General features: G+C 45.2%; 1 protein-coding gene across 1 annotated transcript in view; it reads left to right on the top strand.

The window, feature by feature from the left end:
- Positions 1–23,343, top strand: part of TMEM163 (transmembrane protein 163) — a gene marked incomplete at its 5' end in the record, with an annotated part of 224,942 nt that overhangs the window by 183,815 nt on the left and 17,784 nt on the right. Inside the window, one exon of the mRNA XM_080798828.1 lies at positions 307–403. Coding sequence (XP_080654954.1) covers positions 307–403 — 97 coding nt within the window. The remainder of the gene's footprint in view (positions 1–306; positions 404–23,343) is intronic.

Below are 23,343 nucleotides of genomic sequence, written 5' to 3'. Positions count from 1 at the left end.
CGAAGGGATGGATTTACTGTCCTTGAAATTCCTCCCATGCCAGCTTTCATGGGATGCTCTGAGATCATGTAGGATGGTGAGCCCTTTTCCCTTGGGGTTGGTTTTGCTGATAAATTGGCCTGGGATCCTAGAGATGATTCAGTATCACTTTTGAGATGGGGGTGGGGTGGGGTGGGGTGGGGTGGTGGTCATTGTGGGCATGTGGTGAATTACGGTTGGGTACCAGTACTTTGGGTTGCATTATTGTGTAAACAAGCAGAGTGGACTTCTCCCAGTTAAGATTCTCAATGTTTTGTTTCTTTGCAGAGCCTGTGTCATCTTGGGGGTGATATTCCTTCTGTCCTCCATATGTATAGTGGTCAAAGCCATCCATGACCTCTCAACTAGGCTGCTGCCAGAAGTGGTAAGGTCCTTTTCCTTAACAGTTTTTCCTGGAGGTACTAGCCTCCCGTGTTACCTCTCATAAAGGATTTATTGGAGCGAGTTGGGCAGGTGGAGAGAAAATAAACAGCATTTTAGGAGGCCAGAAGAACTCACTGAAGAGTGTGAATGACTTGGCAGAGTGAAGCCCTGGGCAAGAGGAAAAAAACTTCACATAGTTGAGGTGGTACTAGGTTCTGGGTTCTGTGTCTCTCTCCTTAGGCGTTTTGACTATTTTTAAAGCAAGATGTTTTCTATGTGAAAAGAAATGGGATGTTTTTATATAGCAGAGTGATCCAGTCTGTGCTGTTTGCATCTGTTGTTCTTTGTCTAGTCAATGATTATTATAATAATAATAATTTTTCTCTTTCGCATCTTGCATAAATCCATTCACATTGGATTTTGGGGGCAGAACTGACATTTGGATGCGGAAACTGGAGGGCACAGTTTCATATTAAAATGTGTCTTTGACTGCTTTGTTCTTTGGGTGAGAGCTATTTTACCTGCACTCTGATTCCTTTTGTTCCCTCTTAGGAATGCTGGCGGGGGGGTGGGGAAGGGATTTAATGTCTCCTATCAGGTTATCTTCATAGGAGGCAGCTGACTTACCAAAAAATGGAGATGCTGCCATTATGATGATTCTCTATATACAAGTTGCATAGCGATTTAAATGCAAAAATATGGGCTCTTCTTTTAGGATGTGATCTGATTTGAGTTTGGCTTCATGCGCCATCTTATGCCAGGCCTAAATTCTTAGACCATTCATTTCACTTTTAGAAAAATGTACGTTAATTCTTCCTGGGGCGAGGTATTGCGTGTGTTCCTGGGGAAGATTAAAATGAAGTAGGACTTGATACTGCATTTAGGAGAGCTACGGAAGTGGCTGCTTTAAGTTGCCACCCCACCCCCAACTGAAACTGAGATCAGAGCTGGTCCTTTAATAACTCGCCAGGATCTTCATTATTTGTCGTTACAGCTGGCCAGAGGCTTATTCTCTAATATCTCGGTGAAAGCGAGGGAGGATGGATACCCACGCACGGCTTTCAGCCCCAGGTGGAAGCAGAGCTAGCTGAGGGGGGAACCGTACGGTTTACTACTCTGTGTTCTTAGTCTCACGATTGCGATGCCTCACCCTTCCCTCCTCACTGTGATTTCCCTCTGGCCTGGGATCCCGGACTTTTCCTCCATCAAACTTGCTAGTCTATGTTCCATTCTGTCAGAACCTGAATCTTAGTATTAAGTATGATTAATTAAGATGTCAGTCAGGTAATTGCGTTTTACAGGGGATGGAAATATGCCTCCACTCTAAGAAATGTTTATCGGTGGGAATTTTCAGCACCAGGCTCGTTGACACATTCATTCATCTGGCATTAAAAATTAATTTGCAGCAGGGCTAACGTGATAAGGAACGGACACTGTGCTCATGGTCCTTTGCAGGGGCCCTCCTTGTCTTTCTTCTGATGGTGGAACCATTTTTACCTGGGAATAGTCTCACACCGTGTGGTGCAAATGCCCCTAAAGGAAGAAACTCACCAACTGAAATGCCACACCAGGATGAAAATGTCTGTTGCCCTGTCCCACGTGGGGTTCCGAGAGGGTGAAGAGCTCCATGATTTTCCCCCAGACTGGCCCTGTCCTTAGAGAACTCATGCCCACTGTATCTTTTATCAGTCCTGGTGTGGGATTTAAGAATCAGACTCATTTATGGTCATCTCCTCAGAACCCTGAAGAAAAGATTAAGGTGGTTTTATGGTTTGGTTTTCGGTCTTCAGCATTATGGAAAGATAACAAAGGTATACGAGCTCTTATCTCCAGAGAGAAGGCCTTTGATCAGCTGAGTGGCACAGGGGGCCCGGGTAAAGGCTGCCAAGTGGTTGCAGACTGTGTTTCCATCCCGAGTCTTTGGCTTCCCACTCTCCGCTCTTGAAGTTTGGGGGAGCCCGCGGGCCATAGCCAGACCCCCAATCCCTGGCCTGTGGTCATTCAGCACCAGCGTTTGTCCACATCTAAATTAGGCTGTAATTTAGATCGGATGTAATCAGCTGCTCATAGAAGCCAGTCCAGAAAGCAGGAGAAGCTTGAGTGCCAGCAGTTGTCTGTGGCAAGCCTGTGCCTGGAGGGGAGGCCCGCCCTCTAGTGGTGCCAGGCAGAGTTGCTGTGCAAGGCTGTGGACCCATGGCTCTCAAGGAAGTTTTCAAGAGCCAACGGAAGCCTCTGTTTAATGTGGAATAAATTGGCAACTCATTAAACATTTTTGAAAACCCTGGTTGGGAGTGGGTAGGCAGTTTCATATAGGTCAAATAAAGTATGGCTGTGGTGGTTGAAACCAGGGAGACTGGTCTTCAGTGCCGGGATGGCATGATTTTCCATCCAAGTTACAGCTTTGCCCTTGCCCTCAGTTGCGGAAATGCCTTTTTTTTTTTTTTAATTTATTCCAGTGTAGTTAACATACAGTGCTAGATTAGTTTCAGGTGTAAAATGTAGTGATTCAGCACTTTCATACGTCACCTGGCGCTCATCACAAGTGCGCTCCTTATTCCCCATGACCTATTTCACCCATCCCCCAGCCACCTCCCCTCTGGTACCCATTAGTTTGTTCTCTATAGTTAAGAGTCTGTTTCTTGCTTTGTCTCTTTTCCTTTGTCCATTTATTTTGTTTTTTAAATTCCACACGAGTGAAATCATACGGTATTTGTCTTTGGCGGACTTATTTTGCTTAGCATTATACTCTCTACCTCTATCCATGTCATTGCAAATGGCAAGATTTCATTCTTTTTGATGGCTGAGTAATATTCCACTGTATATACACACCACAACCTCTTTATCCATTTATCAATCGGTGGACGCTTGGAGGAACCCTCATGAACTGTTGACAGGAATGCAAGCTGGTGCAGCCACTGTGCAAAACATCATGGAAGTTCCTCAAAAAGTTGAAAACAGTAATCACACGGCTGGGTATTTACCTGAAGGATGCAAAAACACAAAGCCAAAAGGCTATATGCACTCCTCTGCTTACTGCAGTGTTATTTATAATAGCCACACTGTGGACGCAGAGCTGCCTTTGTAGGTATGATTTCTATCAGGTTGTTTTTAACTGTGGGCTTGTCAGAAGCAGCATTTTCTTAACCCTGGGCCTGTTTCTGGGTGGCTTTTTTTTTTAAGGTAGCTGCACCCTTTTCAGAGTGAGAATCATTGCAAGGACGTGCACGCTTTGAATACGAAAGCTCTGCAGTTTGGAATTTCCCAGCCACAAAGTACAGTGACTGAGCCGTGGTGGGATCACCAGGTCATCGGTGTCGTGCTGGAGAAGCCAGGCCAGCTGGAGCCCCAGCACGGAATCCATGCTGTCTGCTGCAGGGGCTTCATGACTAAATGGTGTAAGCCTGCTCCACGCAGGCTGCGCATGATCGCATCGGATCATTAATGAATCCGGTTCTAGAAGAGCCTTCTCAGAAACTCTGTGTGAGCAGTGGTTCTAGAGGTCGGCGAGAGTGGACAATGCCTCAAGGGTAGTGGTTGCCTTATACCTGTGGGTTGCTTTGAGAAGAACATGGTCCTCTTCTCTTTTCACCCCTGCCACACCCTGCTTAGGTAAGAAGGGACAGGGGGCACGTGTCTCCTTTTGGTGGGATGTGGGGGCTCTGAAGCTGGAGTGATCTTCCTGGGGTGGTCAGCTGGCTGCTGGCAGAGCCTCGTGTCTCCTGGTCCAGGGCTGTCTCGGCTGCCAGTACTCTTGGGCGTATATGGTCCTGTTGTTCTTCAGCTTCTCAGGTTTGGCCCTTCTGGTTCTCATGCTCAGAGCGGATGCTGCCAGGGCTGTCCTAGCGAAGAGGTCCAGGGCCCCAGCCAGTTCCATCCCTGGCTTTTCTGGTTACTCCTGCTACCTCCATCCCTTACTGTTCTCTGTGCACATTGTCCCTTGAGAGCCCCACAGACAGGTTAACCAAGAAGCGATGGAGGATGCCACAGAACAAGTATGGAAGGAGGGGTGTCATGGGATGCGTGGAATCACATGGAAGGAAGTGCTTTAGGGAAGCTGCTTGGCATGGTGGAAGGTATGTGGATGTGGACCTGCAGACTGCTGGAGGCGGGGGTCCTGTCTCTGCTTCTTCTTACCCAGGAGACCAGCACAGGCCAGTTGCTTAGCCTCCCTGACCCTGTGCTTCCTCATGGAGCTAATACTACATCAGAGGTTTAGGATAAGGATCAAGTGAGCTGTGTATTTAAAATAACAATCAGGGGGTGCCTGGGTGGCTCAGTGGGTTGGGTCTCTGCCTTTGGCTCAGGTCATGATCTCAGGGTCCTGGGATCGAGCCCCACATCGGGCTCTCTGCTTGACAGCCTGCTTCCCCCCGCCCCCGACCCTGCCTACTTGTGATCTCTCTTTCTCTCTCTGTTAAATAAATAAATAAAATCTTTAAAATAAACTAACAACCATTAAAAGACAATGCTACTGTGATGGCTGCTGCCCTTAACATTCTGAATTTTGATGTTTCTGAATCTCTGATTAGTGTCACCCCAGGTGGTGGCCTGAGGTAATTTCAGACTGGGCCCCTCATCCCTTTTACTTGGCTCCTGCTCTCCCCTGTGGCTGGCTAGAACTCCCTCTCTGGCTTCAGATGGCCCTGGCCAGTCTTGGGCCAGCCTTTGGGAGAACATCAACATGCTGTCGGAAGACCTGACCACCAAGGCTACCTCACCACTCATCGGGTAGCAAATAACGGTTCCTCTCTGAGTAAAATTCCTTTTTTGCAAATGGGGATCAGGCCACCTACTCTGCCACAGAGACGGAGAGTTGAATGATGTTGTGAATGTGGAAATGCTCTATAAACTGTCGTGCTTTACAAGAGAGGGAGATGACCTTGGTTCTGATACCAAGGCCATAGAAGTCCCATTCTTGCCCGTGAGCATCCTGTCAGTGTCCTGTTTGGTCGGACCAGCTCATTAGCTTCTCCTGCCTGTAGTAGATCAAGACTTCTTCAGCTGGAGCTCTCGGCCAATGTCTTCGTCCAGCCTCCTTCCGTGGTCATGCAGCGACAATAGTGATTACAGTTGTAATTAAAATAATAACTGCAAGTTGGCTGTAAATAATATATGGCTGTATGTTGATGATAGTAAGTGCTATCATTTGAATGTCTACTAATGCCTAGACCCTCTGTCTAGGCACTGGGGATTCAAAGTCAAGTAGCAATAGTGACTTGAGTTTTCTCACCCTGCAAAGCCCTTGGCTTCTCATAGGAGCTGTTTGTTTCCTCTCTCTCTCTCATCTCTGTTTCCTGTGTACACCAGTATCCCTGGTTAGGGAGGAAGGAATTGAGAGTGAAAAATGCAAAAGAGGAGAAGGAGGCAAAGGAAGAAAGGAAAAATAACTTTGTGTCATGGGTCAGAAATTGTTGCTTGGCATAATTTTGATTCTTACTTGAGTAGCAAGGTTGTCTTCCAGGCCTCCCCTTGACCATCTCTCTGTTGAGCTCCTCAGATGCCAGCCCACCTGCCAGAACGAAGGAACTTCTAGCAATAAAAGGGAAACCCTCTCAGTTGCTCATTTTCCTGCTCTATTTCCTTTCTCTGGTCCTGGTGTGGTGGCCGCTTTCACTGCTCCATTGGTGCAACAAGTGTTGCTGGGTGTGTGCCACGCTTGAAGGTTGGGCTGGCTCTGCACAGCCTGTGATGTCAGTGGTGTTCCAGCAGGAACCTCAGATGGGATTTCACTCTTAAGAACAAAACTGGAACTATGACTCTCTTGTAAAGGATATTTTAGGGTTGTACTAGCAAGGTCACAGCCAAGAACTTTCCCCAAGGATCTTCCTACTTGCAAAAGTGACAGATTCTTGGATTTGTGGGCTTTTGATTTGTGGGATTTGATCTGTTCCCAGCCCAGACTGGGTAGTGCTGTAGGCTCTTTGTGCAACAATCTGTAATTACTGCAAACTGTTTAGCATTCAACCCTGTGCTGTATCTTGGGCTAGTAGGGGTTCTTTCTGCGCTCTTCAGCTGCTCGTCGTTATGCTCTCAGTGAGTCTCTACCTGATGCAGAGGATGGAGCCAGGTTGGCCAATCTTCTTCCCACACCTCTGTTTTCAGTCTCCTCTCATCCTTCCCTCTCTCTCAGGGCTCCTCCCCTTCTCACACTTAGCCCCTTGAGCTCCCTCCTTGCCCACCTCCTTAGAAATCTCATTTCCACCCTCATTCCTTCTCTTTATGGCATCTTTAGTTACTCCCTGCCTGCACTTTGTCCCCAGGCAGTTTCTTTCCAGCCCTTCCTCCTCACCTTCAGCTTCCTGTGCTCTTGAAAGTTCTCTGTCTGGAGATAGCCCTCCCTTCCTTCCCATTCTTCCTGTTGCCTCAGTTTCAAACCCTGCCTCCGCCCAGCCTGCCCCTGGTAGTCTTTCAAGCCCATCTTCAAGGTGTCCCTTTTGAGGCAGTGTTGAACACAAGGAAATGAGGGAGTGAGGTGGGGCCAGCAGTAAAGGTTTGGGACTAGGTGACTGGCTTCACACAACTGCTGCCTGCCCGTGAGCTTGTCAGCCTCAGGTCACCTGAGGCAGGTGTCTCATCCACAGGAGGGAGTTTCAAAAGGTTCCCTCAGTCCTGAGTGAGTGTCCTCTTGCAGCTAAGGATGTGGGAGTTGGGAGTCAGAGACAGAGATCCCAAGACTGCCAGTTTCTAACTAGAGCATTCTGGGTAGGTGGTTTATCCTTTCTCTGCCTTAGTTTCTTTGTTTTTAAAGTGGCAAAAATGATGGCACTTTCTTTGTAAGATTGTTAAGAAAACAAAATAAAAAGATGTAAATGATAGGCTTAACATAACTATTGAATAAATGTTGGCTGATGTTGGACTGAAGAAGTTGTTTCTTTTTATTTATTTATTTATTTATTTATTTATTTATTTTTAAAAGATTTTATTTATTTATTTGACACAGAGAGATCACAAGTAGGCAGAGAGGCAGGTGGGGGCAGGTGGGAGCAGGCTCCCTGCTGAGCAGAGCCCGATGAAAGGCTGGATCCCAGGACCCTGAGATCATGACCTGAGTCGGAGGCAGAGGCTTAACCCACTGAGCCACCCAGGCGCCCCTGAAGAAGTTATTTACAAGGAAGTTGGAGGACCTTTAGTTCTGGAAGCCCAGGCTTTTAGGAAGTGCCTTCAGGGATACTGTTCCTCGCTCAGGTTGTGTCATGCGATAGGATCTTTCTTGTGCAATTATCTATCTATAATTTCTGTATCCACCATTGGCGGTAGAGATACTCATGTCCAGTATGACATGAGTCATATGTCGGGGTCCTCGACATCTCTTCTGCCAACATCTCAGCACTGTAGAAAGAAAGGCAGAAATTCGTGGTATCAGACATCAGTTGTGTCCCAGTCTTGTTATCTCAGACAGAATAATTCCATTGCCTCAGGAGGACTGACTTCTTCATTCGTCCTATAGCCAGGTACCTATAGGCTTCTAAAGAGAAGAAATGAAACACTCATGAAATGGATTCTTATCGGCTCCAATGAGTTCAAGGAGAACAGAGTCCAGAAATAGATCCACACGTATCATATCTGGTTAGCTGGTTTCGACAAAGGTGTGGAGGCAGCTCAGTGGTGGGAAGAAAATTTTGTCAATAAATGCTGCTGGAGCAACGGGACAGCCGTCTGGACAGAAATGGACATCAGCCATCACACAGAAGTTAACCCAGAAGGGATCACAAGCCCAGTGTAAAATCAAAACCTCTAAAACTTCTACAAGAAAACAAAGGAGGAAATCTTAGCAATCGTAGGATAGGCACAGTTTCTTAGGTATGCCACGAAAACCATGAACCATTAAAAAACCATGAACCATTGAAAATTGGAGTTTATCAAAATCAAAAACCTTTGCTCTTCCAAAACACCATTAGGAAAATGACAAGACAACATGGACAACACTTCTCTATCAGACAAAAGACTCTATCCAGATTATATAAAGAACAGTTTGATAATAATATGATCAACAACCCAGTAAGGAATCCTCCCTTCCATTTCCTCTTTCTCCATAAATCTTCATGTCCTCTAGTGAAAGTTTGTTCTCCATCAGAATTTGATACATTTTTATTAAGACTATTCCTTTATATTTTGTGAGCTTTCTTGCTATCTTACGGGTTAATATTTCATTTTCTGTATTATTACTGCATAAAACTAATGATATTTGAATAATGATCTTCCTGATTTTTGTTTTATTAGTTGATTATTTTGGATATATTATATATAATGGCAGCTCCTTTCCAAGTCTGATAGTTTCCTTATTTTCTTATTTATTAGCCAAGGTCTTCAATATAATGAATAGTTGGCTGCTGATTTTTGGAGTGACTATTCAATTTTTTGTCTGCTGAGAGGCATTTTTTAAAATCACAAATAAATGTTGAATTTTGGGTACTATTTCTGTATATATTTTCCTTTGAGAGGTTAATATTTTGAATTAATAGTCTAATATTGAGACATCCTTGAATTCTTGGAATACACCCTATTTGGCTAGAAAGTGTTAATCTTTTAATTCATAGCTCATTTTCACTTACTATTTCATTTGGGATTTTTGCATCTCTGCTCGTAAGTGACATTAGTCTAAAGCACCTGCCCTTTCACACGACATATAATGAGTTACGTATTGTTATGAAGTTACATTAGCTTTTCTGTTCTTTTTCTATGCCCTGGAATACTTGTAGTAATGTAGGAACTTTTTTTCCTTTAATTTTTAGTAGAACTTGCCTGCAAAATTGAGCCTGTTGCCTTTTGGAGAGGCAGTATGTTCTCTGTTAAGATCGTGAACTCTAGAACCAGACAGCTTTGGTGTGTTAGCGGTGACCCGTGGACAAGTTACCTTACCTCTTTGGCTTCAGTTTTCCTCTCTAAAATATGTGTAAGAGGGCACCTGGGTGACTCAGTGGGTTAAGGCCTCTGCCTTGGGCTCTGGTCATGATCTCAGGGTTCTGGGATCGAGTCCTGCATCGGGCTCTCTGCTTGGCAGGGAGCCTGCTTCCTCCTCTCTCTCTGCCTGCCTGTCTCCTTGTGATCTCTCTCTGTCAAATAAATCAATAAAATCTTAAAAAAAAATATGTATAAGAAGCATAATCTTAGTACCCACCCTGCAGAGTTGTAAGGATCAGCCCAGTTCATGCATGTAAAAAGCATTTTTAAAAAAGTGCTCAGCACTTTGTACTGAAACTGGTGTTTTCTTGCTTCTATTATAATTACCAACCCTATGACTGATTTTTTTCCCCCTGCCATTTCATTTCTATAGTTGTGGTTTGGCAACAATTTTCAAAACATTTTTCTAGAAATTGCCCGTTTATCTAGGCTTTCAAATGTACTGCATTGAAGTTGCTTATATTATTTACATAAGATTTTTTTAAAGATTTTATTTATTTATTTGACAGACAGAGATCACAAGTAGGCAGAGAGGCAGGCAGATAGAGAGAGGGAAGCAGGCTCTCCTATGAGCAGAGAGCCCGATGTGCGACTGGATCCCAGGACCCTGGGATCATGACCTAAGCCGAAGGCAGCGTCTTAACCCACTGAGCCACCCAGGTGCCCTACAGAAGATTTTTTAAAATCTTGGATCCATCTGTACTTACATACCCTGTTTTATTGCTGGTGTTTATTTGTTTATTTGTGCTCTCGCTCTTTGTCTCTTAATCTCGTGTGCCAGAAGTTTATTCATCTCCTTAGAAAAGCTGCATTTGATTTTGTGGATCACGTTGATTTGCTTTCTATTTCATTCGGCTCTCATCTTTAGTAGTTCCTACTATTTTGTTCACACTTAGTTTTGGGGGTTGGTAAGTGAGTTTCATGTTTTTTTATTTTTTCTTTTTCAGTTTTTGCTGTTGGTGTCCCCCCCCCCCACCGTTGTGTTTTTATACTAATACAGAATAGTCATTTATGGAAGGAGCTGGCAAAAATAGCTTATGCAGAAAAGTGTGTTCCGCATGTCGGGACCTCTGATGGAGCACTGCTATGTATACGTGTGAGAAGCCGTCCAGATTCTCCAGTGACTGAACCACAAGTGAGAGCTGGTAGGGCAACCATCAGACAGAGCAGGCGGGGAGCGGGTGTGTGTTACCCAGTGCCGAGTCAGGTTTCTCTGTCTCCAGCTCTTCAGTCCAATGCTAACCTAGTGTTGCTGGGAAGGAGTTTCATGGAAGTGATTAGCAGCTATCATCAGTTGATTTTCAGTAAAGGAGATGATCCTCACTAATCTGAGTGGGCTTGATCCAGCCAGTGGAAAGGCTTTAAGAGCAGAGCTGAGGCTTCCCTGAGGAACTTCAGGGGGTGCCTGCATCCCAGTCTGCCCTTCTTGACGGGGGTGGTGGGGGTTATGTTGGGCTTGCCCTGCCAGCCCCCCACGGTCACACGAGTCAGTTCCTTGCAGTGCCTCTCTTACTATTGGTCTCCTCCTGGTTCTCTTCCTCTGACTAATGTACTCACAAATTACTGCCTTGAAGTATTTTCTTTATGTTGAGTTTTGATTTTTATCCAAGTCATGCATGTTTGATTTAAATGGCCTGTTATTCTACAAGGGTCGTTATAAAAAATAACCCCTACTCTAGAGGCAGCCATTGATAACTTTCAACCTTGGCATCTCTAAGTAACATGCATATGTTGCTCCTTCTGGCTTTGTCAGTTACAAGCATGATTTCTTGACTCCCTCTGGTTGGCTCTTTAACCATCCCCCCATTGCCTGGTTTCCCGCCCCACCCCCCCCACCCCCAGTACATTTGCATTGGTATTTTGTTTAGATCAATAGTCAGCATTATTATGATGATGATGGTAAATGCTGTTCATAGCAGAGCCTTGTAGTCTTGTATGACTGGTTTTGTTCTTTCCTGCATTATACATTGTATGTCCCCTCATACTCATAAAATGAAAATGGATTATAAATCACACACAGACACACATATGTGCACATTATAGATCTCCTCAGTTGTCATCTTGAGATCTCATTCATTGTGATTCTCGGGATTCATTTTATTTTTCTCTTGGATTGTATCTTACTGGATCCCATGTTGTTGTCTTTCATGATTTATGCTACTGTTCTGGAGGAGCACCTTTTTAAGTAGCTTTCTAAGAACACACATAAGGAAGGCAAAATTTTTTGAGACTTTAATGTCTGAAAATGTTGCTGTTCTATCCTCACGCTTTATTTGGTAGCTTGCCTGGATGGAAAGGAGTTTATGAGGCATTAATCCACTTTCTTCTCATTTCCAGTGTTGCTTTTTAGAAGTTTAATGCAGTCTAATAACCAGTTTTTATTGTTGAATTTTTAAAAAAATTTTTATTTATTTGACAGAAAGCATAAGCAGGGAGAGGGGCAAAGGGAGGGGAGAAGCAGGCTTAGCAGAGAGCCTGATGCAGGGCTGAATTCCGGGGCCTTAGGATCTTGACCTGAGCCAAAGGCAGATGCTCAACCAACTGAGCCACCTAGGTGCCCCCTTGTTGTTATTTTTTAAAATCTTTTTTTTCCCTGTCTGGAAGCTTATAATATCTTCCATTTGCCCTCAGTATTCTGGTTTCCCCAAAGTCTGGTGATTATTGGCTGTCTGATAATATTTAAGAAAAATATATTTATGATTGTGTGCGGGTGAGACTCCTGAAATATGATCTTAATGCTAGGGCAGGAAATTTTAGCCTGGTTTTTCGCCCCTTGGATGGTATTTAGAGTATCCAGGAATTTTAATTAGAACGAAATCATGTCTTTATTTTCATTTAAGCTTTATCGTAAACTTCACCTTTTCTTCCATCATAAAATCAGGCAATAAACCACAGTTGGTAATATTAGAGTCCTTGTAACTTTGCCACCAGTGAAAATCAGATATTGTTTAAGATCAGTTTTGGCAGATATCTCAAAATATTGTTTGTGCTTATCACTACATTACTATCCTTAATCGATCCATTGTGCTATTTAATACACTCATTTAGAAGCACTTACTAAAGTGTAGTTTTTTTATATCTTATGAGGTGCATGCCAATATAATTGGTTTCTTTTATAAGTCTTTCTATTTTATTTTATGCACGTCAAATCATTTTCTCTGTTCTGGGTTAGTCAGTTTGGCAGAGTAGTCGGTAAATTCTCTTAATCCCTCTTCTTTTCAATGCAGTGACCCCTGTGTTCAGAGACGCTTTATTTGGCTCTCTGTGGTCCAGAGGTAGTGCTTGCCTGTTGGGGAACAGCGTTAGTGCATTGTGGACTGTGGGGGAGGGGACATGGTCAATTAATTAATCCTCCTCCTTTCAGTCTTCCCTCTTGCACTCCTCTTCCAGGAGTGCCTCTGGCATTGATTCCTAAGCCATCGGGATTCTGATACGTAGCTTCTGGACTTCACCCTCTGCCCTAAGATTCTACCAGTGTTTGCAACTTTCAGGCACGTGTTGCTCTTCTGTCTACTTTCCCAGCTCCCACAGATTTGTGGCTGTTGTTCTTGTTTTCTTTGTCCTTGTGGGTTCCTGCTTAAAAAACAAAAAACAAAACAAAACAACAACCCCCCCCCCCCCACCAAACCAACAATCCCTGTGTTGCCACGTAGTGGGTCTTATGAAACCTGTCTCTGTGTGTCCACTGCAGTATCTTAAATTGGAATCTCTTCTGATTTTTAAGGCATTGTCGAATAAAGAGAGCAATTTTCTGAGCATTGTGAATTATCTGTTGTTTTTCTTTTATTGAATCAAAATTCAGAGTTAGGGCCATCAGGCAACTTTGGAGGAAGATTGACCTACACATTCCTAGGTGTGAAGGGGAAGAGAGTTTAGGTAGGACCTCTGGGGGCTTGAATGCCTTCTGTGTCCCTGACCAGCTATGTGACCTGACCCTTTCCGTTGTGGTCATAATTTCTACATCAGGAATCTTGAAATTCTTGTGTTTAAAACAAGATGAGATTGTTCATTAAGGCTTTGGACAAGAGCCTTGTCTCTAGTGGGCATCCGTAGTAGTACTGCTTTTATTGTTAGGCCTGTTATGTAAGGACCTCTTTATTTTGATATTTGGAACAGGGGTGTTGATGTGATACTCAATGGCATGTCCTTCGTAACAGCAGAGGGGGAGAAGCAGGCAGCCTGACGATCGTACTTCCTTTGCGGAACAGAGCTGTTCCCATGCTTTGGTACCTCTGTGTCAGGAAGGCTTAGCGCAGGGGTGGTCAGGCTTTGTTCACATTTTAGGGAACCCTGTAGGAGTCCTTTTCTTTCAACATCCCATGGTCACAGCGTCTAGCCAGCAATGCTCTGCTTCGGTCCCATGGCAGTCATCGTTCAGGGCTTAAAGCGCATGTCCCCCCGAGAGCCTTGCTTTCCCCTCCGGCATCAGAAAACAGCGGTCAGACTGAGGCCTCATGTGACAGAAGCCAGGCTGCGTCTTGGCATGGCAGCCAAGCACTTGAAAGTGCCCCCTTGTCCCTGAGGCGGTCAGTGTGTCATTTGACACCGTCTTGCCCTCCTCTACAGCGTCTCGTGACCCTGGCGCTTTCAGCTCTGTGGTGCCCGTGGAGCCCCGCACCTGCTCCCTTCACTAGACCACAGGGCCTCAACGGTCAGCTTGATTAGTCTGCCCAGAAGTCACAAGGGACAGGGTCCTCCAGTCTGTCTGTAAGGCCCACCAGTGATGCCACGTCCACCGGCTGCAGAACCTCCTGGCCTCTTGCTCGATTCTCTGAATGCCAGTTGTCTTGACCCTCCTGATAGCAAAGTGGTTCGATGCTAATTCAAAAATCGCGTAGTCCTTCAATGTGAATCCATGGCAATTTGTCAATATAATTTAATAACTGGGGGAAAATTGAGGGCTCCTCTTTGGTGTGATTTCCTCCACATCTGCCAGTTTTTCTCATCTGCTGGGGGGGGGGTGTGATGAAAAGATCTGAGAATGAGAGTGACTTTTAATTTCACCTGGGGCCGTAAATCGATACACATTTATTATTCCGCCAGCACTAGCATTTCCCTGGGTGATTCTGTAACACATGTAGTGTCAGAATGATTTGAAATTTGTCCTCATTAGGAAAGCAAAGGACGCCTTTTTTTGCAAGCATAAGCAAGTGAACCTCCCTGTGTCCCCACGTGCTGTCACACATCTTATGAAAAGGGAAAGTGTTGGTCTTGGGGGAATGGGCGGTTTGGATTTACAGACACAGCCCCTGTCTGGTGTTTGTGACCACAGTTCACTGTGACCTCGGCTTTGCGACTACTGCTATCACCTATGATAAAGGAATAAGCTTAAAGTAGGAGGTGACAAGTGGTACTGAAAAAAAAAAATCATGTCTACAAAAAGGTTTTCCTGTGAACAACACCACCATGAATAAAATTGCTGTGTGGTGAGGCTGTATGGAAAAATAGGGGTGGTTGCAGGAAGGATGGAAAACTCAGTGTCACAGCGTTAGAAACTGCTACCAGCTGGTAAGCCGCCAGAAACACGGGTTGTCCATTTTACGTGATCGTGTGAGTCCATGCGAAGCTGACTTCGGCTGACAGCTGTTAACTGACATCACACCTGCGTTTTGGGAGTGATGGGGGATGTCTTAGCATGTCTGGCTGCAGGCATATAGTATCGTAGACTGGGTGGCTTAACCCACAGACCTTTATTTCTCACCATTCTGGATGCGGGCCAGTCTGAGAGCAAGATGCCAGCAGGTGTGGTGTCCGGTGAGAGTGCTCTTCCTGGCTTACAGATGGCACTAATCCCATTGACAGGGACGGCACCCTCTGGACCCAATCAGCTCCTAAAGGCCCACCCTTCAGTGCCATCACACTGGGGATCAGGGCTACAACATCCGGATTTGGGGGGAACAAACTGGGAGAGCAGGTGGACTTGTTTGAGCCTAGCAGGTGGAAGGGGTTGGAAGGCTGCTTTGGGCCATCCTGACGGCCAACATCTTGGTCAGTGACCGGGCTGGCCTTTTTAGAGGCTTTGGGGCGAGATGGTTCTGGCAGCTTGTCCACTGGCACTCATTTCACTCTGGTATTTTGACCTGCTGGTACAGCTCTCTTGATGGCAGATGGTCTTCTGTGTCAGGGGAGGGGATCAGACCCCACTGGCTTCCTTCCTGTTTCTTCACCTGCTCCTGGCATTGTCAACCGCCCATCTCCCTTGGGGACCTAAATGAAAAAGGCCTGGTGTCAAAACAGGAGGCATTTAGAGTGAATTAAAAAAAAAAAGTCACAGGGAGGGCTGGGAAAGTGGTCACTATACATCGATGGCACAGAACACGCTTGGTAGCTGCAGCCCACGATGCGTGCCCAGCGGAGTCTGTCGACAAAGACGCCAGGCCAAACCGTCTATACGCCTGGCTCTCTTTGGATAGAATGCAGGAGTAGACTAAAGGACTCTCTGGTGACTGCCCTGCGAAAGCGGTTGCAGAGGGTGGAGAAAGGGTGCAAAGGAACCTTCCAAGGTAAGGGAAATGTTCTGTATTGGGTTTGGGGGTTGGTTAAATGGCTGTTACCGTTAGCAGAATTCATCACATCAAAGGTCTGAAAGCTGTGCCTCTTACCCTGTGTTAATTATACCTCAGTAAAAAGGTATGCGATAAAAATGAAAACAAGCAAACAAAAAAACGAATCCCTGGGTGCCTTTTTGAGGCAGGGTGTTAGTCAGTCATGATGAATTTTAGCACTGTGGGGGTTTTGTTTGTTTGTTTGTTTTTTGTTTTTTTCACTGAACTCAGGGCTGATTGCTATGCCTAACTGCCTCTTTTGACCATTTGCCAGGTCATGATCTTTACCGGTGCATGTACTGCACGTGTCTCGACCACCTTCTAGCCACTTACTGCTTTATCCCAGTTCAGAGAGAATAACCTGCTTGTTTCCAAATCAAACTTTCTGTGATGATGGAAATGTTCTAAATCTGCACTCTCCAGCATGATAAATAACTGATGGCCATATGTGGCTCTTGAGCACTTGAAATGTGGCTAGTCAAAGGAGGAGCTGAGTTTTCAGTTTTGTTAATTTTAAATTTAGATAGCCACACATGTGTTTGAATGTGAAAAGTGCTATTTTAAACAAAAGATCAGGGGATGGGAATACAGCGATTAAAATGATTACAGTCAAGGACCACCTCACTGAGCAGGTGATGTTTGAACACAGGTACGATGCTAGTGAAGAATGAGAAGGAGCAGCATGAGCAAACATCCTGTGGTAGGAGCGTGTTCAAAGTGTTAGAGGAGAAGGGCAGAGGCTGGGGGCTAGAGCAGCGGGAGAGAAGGGGAGAGTGGTAAAGCTGAGGGCAGAGGGGTCAGTTCCATCCAGTTGGTTTGATTGGGTTTAGCTTACTGCAAAGAGGTGAAAAAGATCATCTTTTCAGCGTATAACAGGTCATGGTGACTGTCATCTGCCAGGTCAGCAGACAGTGTGGGGCAGTGCAGGGGCCCTGTGTTCTCCTGAAGAGGAGCTGCCCGATGTCCAGATCTGACAGACCAAATTCTCCTGAGCTGGTGTGCAACACCTGATATCACACATCAGCCCTGAGATCCTCCCCCAGGCCAGGATTTACTGGCCCTCCCCTAATTGCTTTGAATCCTCAAACTAGCCATATGGCTTTCACCGGACTCCAGCCTGGGCTTAGAGAGTTGGAAGAAGTTGATAGTGTCTGGCTGCCCAGGGAGAGGCAGAGCATGGTTGGGAGCTCTGAGCTCTGCTGCTGTTTCTCTGATGTCTTTGGGGGAGCCATCTGCTGTTTCTAAGCCTCAGTTTCCCCACCTGCAGTATGGATTAGATGGTCTCTGAGTCCTTTTCCAGTTCCAATGCTCTGATTTTAAGACCACCTCATGTGTGTACAGAAGGTGTGTTCTCTCTCATCTGGTCGTGGGCCAGATTTGGGGGGCTGGCCAAGGTGATGGTGGGGGTGTGTCTCAGTGACTTGGTCTCTTAGGTAAGACAGTGTTAGTCTTGGTGCAGACCAGTGAGCTGGGGGTGGAAAGCTTTTTGTACCATAGCGGTCTGTCAGGTCCTTGGAATTCCTCTTTGAGTGATTTGTTCCATTGAGTTTAAGGTGTTGCATTTCTTTTGGGTGGTCTGAAAGGTAGAGGCCATGTTCAGGACAGGCCGAGGTGGCTTCTCCTAAACTGTCATGAAGTTTGGGTTGAGGGGTCATGGGCTGTCACAGGAGGAGCTCAGCAACCCTGGAGATGGGTGTGCTGAGTGTTGTCGCCATCAGGCCTCTATGTCCCCCTGGCTGGCAGAGAGCGGATCCAGCTCATGTCTGTCTGGCCTCTAGGAGCATGAGTGTGAGGGTCAGGCTTCGCAGAAGTTCATTCTTGCCCTCACTGACCTCCTGTTTCCCTCCAGCAGCCCAGGTAAATAGCTGGTACTCAAGAACATTCCCGGGGGTGGTGGTTCTCCCCATTCCAAGGTATATTCCAGCACCCTGTTTGATCATTAGAGAACCAGCCAGCCTAGTGAACTGGTCAGCCTCTCCTCTGCACACACCCTCACCCCTGGAGTAACTTTATTGAGTTAAGCTTTCAACGCTCTGCACCTGACGTTCCCCGAGGGTTAGGGTGACGGTCGCCTTGTGGATAAACACTTCTCCGTCTTCCATAAAATGGCTTGTGAAAGACTTTGCTGATTATGCTTTTGACATCCCTCTGCATAGTATGGTAGTTCATATCACAAATGTTTTTTAAAAATTTTTAATCAAAGTATAGTTGACATATAATATTAATTTCAGGTATACAGTATAGTGATTCAGCAATTACCTACATTGCAAATGCTCATCACAGTAAGTGTAGCCGCCCTCTGTCACCATACAGTGTTACTACAGTATGCTGAACTTTTCATTCTTATGACTTCCTTATTTTATAACCGGAAGGTTGGACCTCATAATCCCCTTCACCTATTTTGCCCATTCGTCTCCATTCCCCTTCCCTTTGGCTCCCACTAATTTGTTTTATGTATCTATGAGTCTGTTTCTTACTGTTATTGTTTTGTAAGATGCCACATACAAGTGAAGTCATACAGTATTTGTCTTTCTCTGTCTTATTTCACTTAGCGCAATGCCCTCTAGGCTCATCTGTGTTGTGGCAAATGGCCAAATTTACTTCTTTTTTTATGGGTGTGCATTAGAGTGCAGTAAATATATCACTATATTCCAGTATTTATACCACTTCTTATATAAAGCCCATTATATCCCAGAATATATACTACACCTTCTTCATCCATTCATCTCTCAGTGGATATGGAGGTTGCTTCCATATCTTGGCTGTTGTAAATAATGCTACAATAAAACGAGGGGTGCACGTATCTTTTTTAATTAGTATTTTTGTTTTCTTTGGGTAAATACCTGGTAGTTGAATTACTGGATTATAGGGTAGCTCTGTTTTAAGTTTCTTGAGGACCCTCCATACTGTGTTCCACAGAGGCTGCCCCAGTGTGCTTTCCCACCCACAGTGCAGGACGGTTCCTTTTCCTCCACATCCTCGCCAATGCCTGCTTTCCTCTTTTTGATACTAGCCATTCTGAATGTTGTGGGTTCATATCATACACATATTTTATTGCCTCAGGGATAGATACTAAGGTGGATGAGAAAGGATCTCTCCTCTTAGTGAGCTCCTAGGAGAAACAATATAGGAAGCGCGTGCAAGGCCGTGTCACCAGACACTCGTGAACCTGGTCCAGAGTGAGGGGGCATGGAGCGCAAGTGTCAATTCATAGAGTATGAACTGTCAGGAAATAGTTACGAGAGGAAGAGATACTTGAGATAAGTCTATAGAAAGGAGTGTTGACTCACTCAGACTGTGCAAATACATCAGTAGGAAATTCATGAGACTTGAAGTCAGACCCTTTGGGCTCATGTTCCCACCCGACCTCTCTAAGCCTTTGATTTAATCTTCATAATGACTATGCTTTGATCTCTGTCTTTAGCCTCAGATTATGATCATGGACATTATGTATGTTATGTATTTTATGTACATAGGCTAAATTATGTAAATATTAGTAATTGTCACCTAAGGATCCCTGAGATTTAATTTAATTTAATTGCTTTATAAAAAAATTAGTTTTATTGAAATACAATGTACATATAGTAAAATTCACCCGTATCATTTGGCGAGTTTTTTAAAAAAGATTTTAATTTATTGAGGTGCCTGCGTGGCTCAGTGATTAATCATCCAACTCTTGATTTAGGCTCAGGTCCTGATCCCTGGGTCCTGGGTTTGAGCCCCGCATCGGGCTCCCTGCTCAGTGGGGACCCTGCTTCTCCCTCTCCGTCTGCCTGCTGCTCTGCCTACTCTGCTCTCTCTATCTGCCAAATAAATAAATAAAATCTTAAAAAAAGAGATTTTATTTATTTATTGGAGAGAGAGAGAACACAAATGGAGCAGAGGGCAGGCAGAGGAGCAGAGGGGGAGGGACAAGCAGATTTAATGCTGAGTGTGGAGCCTGGTGAGGGCTTGATCTCAGAACCCTGAAAGCGGGACCTGAGCTGAAACCAAGAGTCAGACACTTAACTGACTGAGCCACTCTGGCACCCCTTAATGCATGGAGTCCCAGAACTACCAACACCATGAAAATATAGAGTATTCTGTCAATCTAAGAAGTTCCATCATGCACTTTTGAAGTCTCCCTAACCACTGATGTGCTTTCTGTCAGCATAGTTTTCCTTTTCTAGAATGTGGTATAAATGAAATAATGAATTATTTAATCGCTTGTGTCTGCTTTCTTTTACTTAGCATAATGCTTTTGCGGCGCCGTCCTGCTCTTGCTGAATGTGTTGGTAGTTGATTCTTTTTCACTGCTGAGTAGTGTTCCACTGTACAGATACATCACAGTTTCTCCATTCACCAGTTGTTGGACATTTGGGTTGTTTTCAGTTTTTTGACACTATGAAAATAGTAGCTTAGAACACTGGTTTACAAGTTTCTGTGTGGACAGAAGCTTTTGTTTCTCTTGGTAAACACCAGTGAATTCCTGAGTCCTATGGTAAGTCTACATTTATAAGGAATGTCCGATCTGTTTTTATGAAGTGATATATATATACATTCATTCCCACTAGCAGTATATGAGAACTCTTATCACTCTACACCCTTACCATAGCTTGTCTTATGTCTTTAATTTTAGTGATTCTAATGTGTACATGGGAGTATCTCATAGTGGTTTTGATTTATATTTCCCTGTTGACTGATGATGTTGGTCATTTTTTTCATGGGCTTATTTGCTAGTCGTATATCTTGTTTGGTGAAATGTTCAGATCTGCTCATTTTTAAAAAACTGTGTCATCTGTTTTCTTACAGAGTTGTAGAAATTCTCAATATATTCTGAATGCAAATCCTTTATTCATTATTGGGGTGCCTGGGTGGGTCAGTTGGTTAAGCGTCTGCCTTCGGGTTAGGTTATGATCTCAGGATCCTGGGATAGAGAGCCCTGCATCGGGCTCCCTGCTTAGTGGAGAGTCTGCTTCTCCCTCTTGCCACCCCCATGCATGCATGCTTTTTCTCTCTGTCTCAAGTTAATAATATTAAAAAGCATTCATTATCATTTTCTAATTGTCCTTTGCCCATTTTTCTGTAAGATTTTTGGCCTTTTTCTTAGAGATTGCTAAGCGCTCTTTATACATTAGAGAGGTTAACCCTTTGTGATAGTATTTTTTCCTAGTTTGTATTTGTGTATAATGTATCCCCTGCATATGTTTTAGTTTTTGTGTTATCAAGTATATCAATTGTACATAGCTTTGAGATGGTTATAAAAGGCCTACACCAGTACAAGGTCATAAAGAAGCTTGCCAGCATGGACATAGTTTCTGTCACTTACCTCTAACATATATTTACCCTTGGTTTCTGAGTGAGTGGCTGATTTTTTTTTTTTTTTTTTTAAGTTTTTGCTCTGATCTTTTGTCTGTTAAGTGAAGACTCAGCTCTGAGAAATCATGGGCCAGTGCTGTTAACGGTGAAAACTGAATACCTAACCAGGAAAAGGCTGTTGCTATTTTTACAGAGTTCATGGTTCAGTAACCTGAGAGGTATTTAGGAGGCCAGAGAGGAGGCAGGCTGGTACGTTTTAGAACCGGAACAAATCCAGGTCCTGCCATTAGCTGAGTGACCGTGGGCAAGTCATTTAGCCTCTCTGCATCTGTTTCTCCACTGCAGGTTCCCTCTTGCCTGGGCCAAGAGAATTACCTGAGACATCACTTTCTTGAAACCAGTCGTGGTACGTGCCTGCTGGGCTTGCACTTTCTCATCAGTGGCTTCCTAATCCTTGGGAAGGAATCCTCTCAGAAATTCCTTTTGTAATTATATTCAGGACTGTCTCAGCCAGGGACACCATAACGAAAGACCATAGGTTTGGTGGCTTAACCAACAGAGATTTATTTCTCATGGTTTCTGGAGACTGGAACTCCAATGTCAAGGTGCCAACAGGAGCAGTATTTGGTGAGAGATCTCTCCTGGGTTATAGACAGCTGCCTTCTCACTAGTAGCTCACCTGGCCCTTCCTCAGGGCATGTAGGTAGAAGGAGCAAGAGAATGACTTCCCTTCTTAGAAAGGCACAAATCCCATCAGGCGGGCCCCTCCTTATGACTTCATCTAACCCTAATTACCTCCCAGAGGCCTCATCTCAAAACACTGCACTGGGGGTAGGGGCTCAGCATTTGCGTTTTGGGGGAACAGAAACCATCCGTTGCAGGGACCAATGATGTTGCAGCTGATGACTGCGAACTGTGACAGTATGTGGCGAGAGGGGAGGCAGGTGGATTTGGGTGGGGAAACTACAGGGGACTTGTAGGATGTTAAAAGCTGGTTGTGGGCAAGGGAGGGGGCAGACCTGTGCTGGCTTCGGTCCTTTGTGTGTTCTCCTGCAGAGTTTACTTCGTCCTGAGGCAGGTCAGTACAGCACTAGCGAGCCAGACCTCCTAGATCTGGGTGAAGCTTTGCGACGGCCGCAGTCTCCCTTCTCCCAGACTTCAGGGAGGCAGTCATTCCTCAGAGCTGATCCTGGAAGCAGGGGGTGGTTGGTAGAAATAATCCATGGGTAGGAAAAGCCTGAGTTTTGCATATTGGCTTCTCCACATTTAAATATAACATTTACTCTGTGCCAGTGTTAGCTTGCAATCTCCTCGGAAGCTTCCCAGGTATAATCTGCAACCATCCTCCGTGAGTGGAGGGCAGGGAGGAGCCAAAGAGGGACAGCCCACTCCAGATTGGTAGGTGGCAGGTGTAATACGCACGGGAACTTACAAGGCTTGTCTTGAGCGGCTGCAAGACGAGTGATTTTTGCCTGCCAGAGTCTGAAAAGTTTCTATGGAGGTTATAACTGGGTTCAGTCACATACCTAGTCCAGTCCAGCCTCAGCACCACATTTCTGTCTCAGGGCTGTATCCTTGGAGCACCTTCTAGGAGCAGGGGGCTGGGGCAAGTGGTGCTCCCATTCCAAGGACAGAGGAGGGAGTGGGGAGTCTCCAATTGCTCAGGTCCAGTTTGCAGGTCAACTGGCGGTCATGTGCTCCTTTTTTTTTTTTGAAGATACATTTATTTTAGAGGGAGCAAGCAGGGGGAAGGGCAGAGAGAGAATCTTAAGCAGACTCCGCGCTGAGCATAGAGCCCCATGTGGGCTCAGTCCCACGACCCTGAGATCCTGACCTGAGCTGAAACCAAGAGTTGGACGCTTAACCGACTAAGCCACCCAGGCGCCCCAAATCTTGTGTTCTCGACGACCTCCTCCAGCTCTTCAGCCCTCGTGACCGGCTTTCACAGTCTTGTATGCCCCCTGTTCTACACTTGTCCCTGAGTGGTCAAGCAAGGGCCTTCCTTAGCATGGAGGGGGCCCATTCAGCGGCTCTTGGGCTGCATGGAGGCAAATGCCACAACAGCTGTGCACACATGTATAAGAGAGAAAACACATCAAGACGTAATTCCCATAATCAGTGACAACTTTTTTCCAGCAAGAGCCCCATGATCCAAACGATGTATGAAGTCCACTAGGCCGGGGGTCAGATCACTCAA

Source organism: Martes martes (assembly GCF_963455335.1).
Source record: "Martes martes genome assembly, chromosome: 3".
Classification (NCBI taxonomy): Eukaryota; Metazoa; Chordata; class Mammalia; order Carnivora; family Mustelidae; genus Martes; species Martes martes.
Note: the sequence above shows the minus strand (reverse complement) of the source record. Positions and strands in the feature narration are given on the sequence as shown.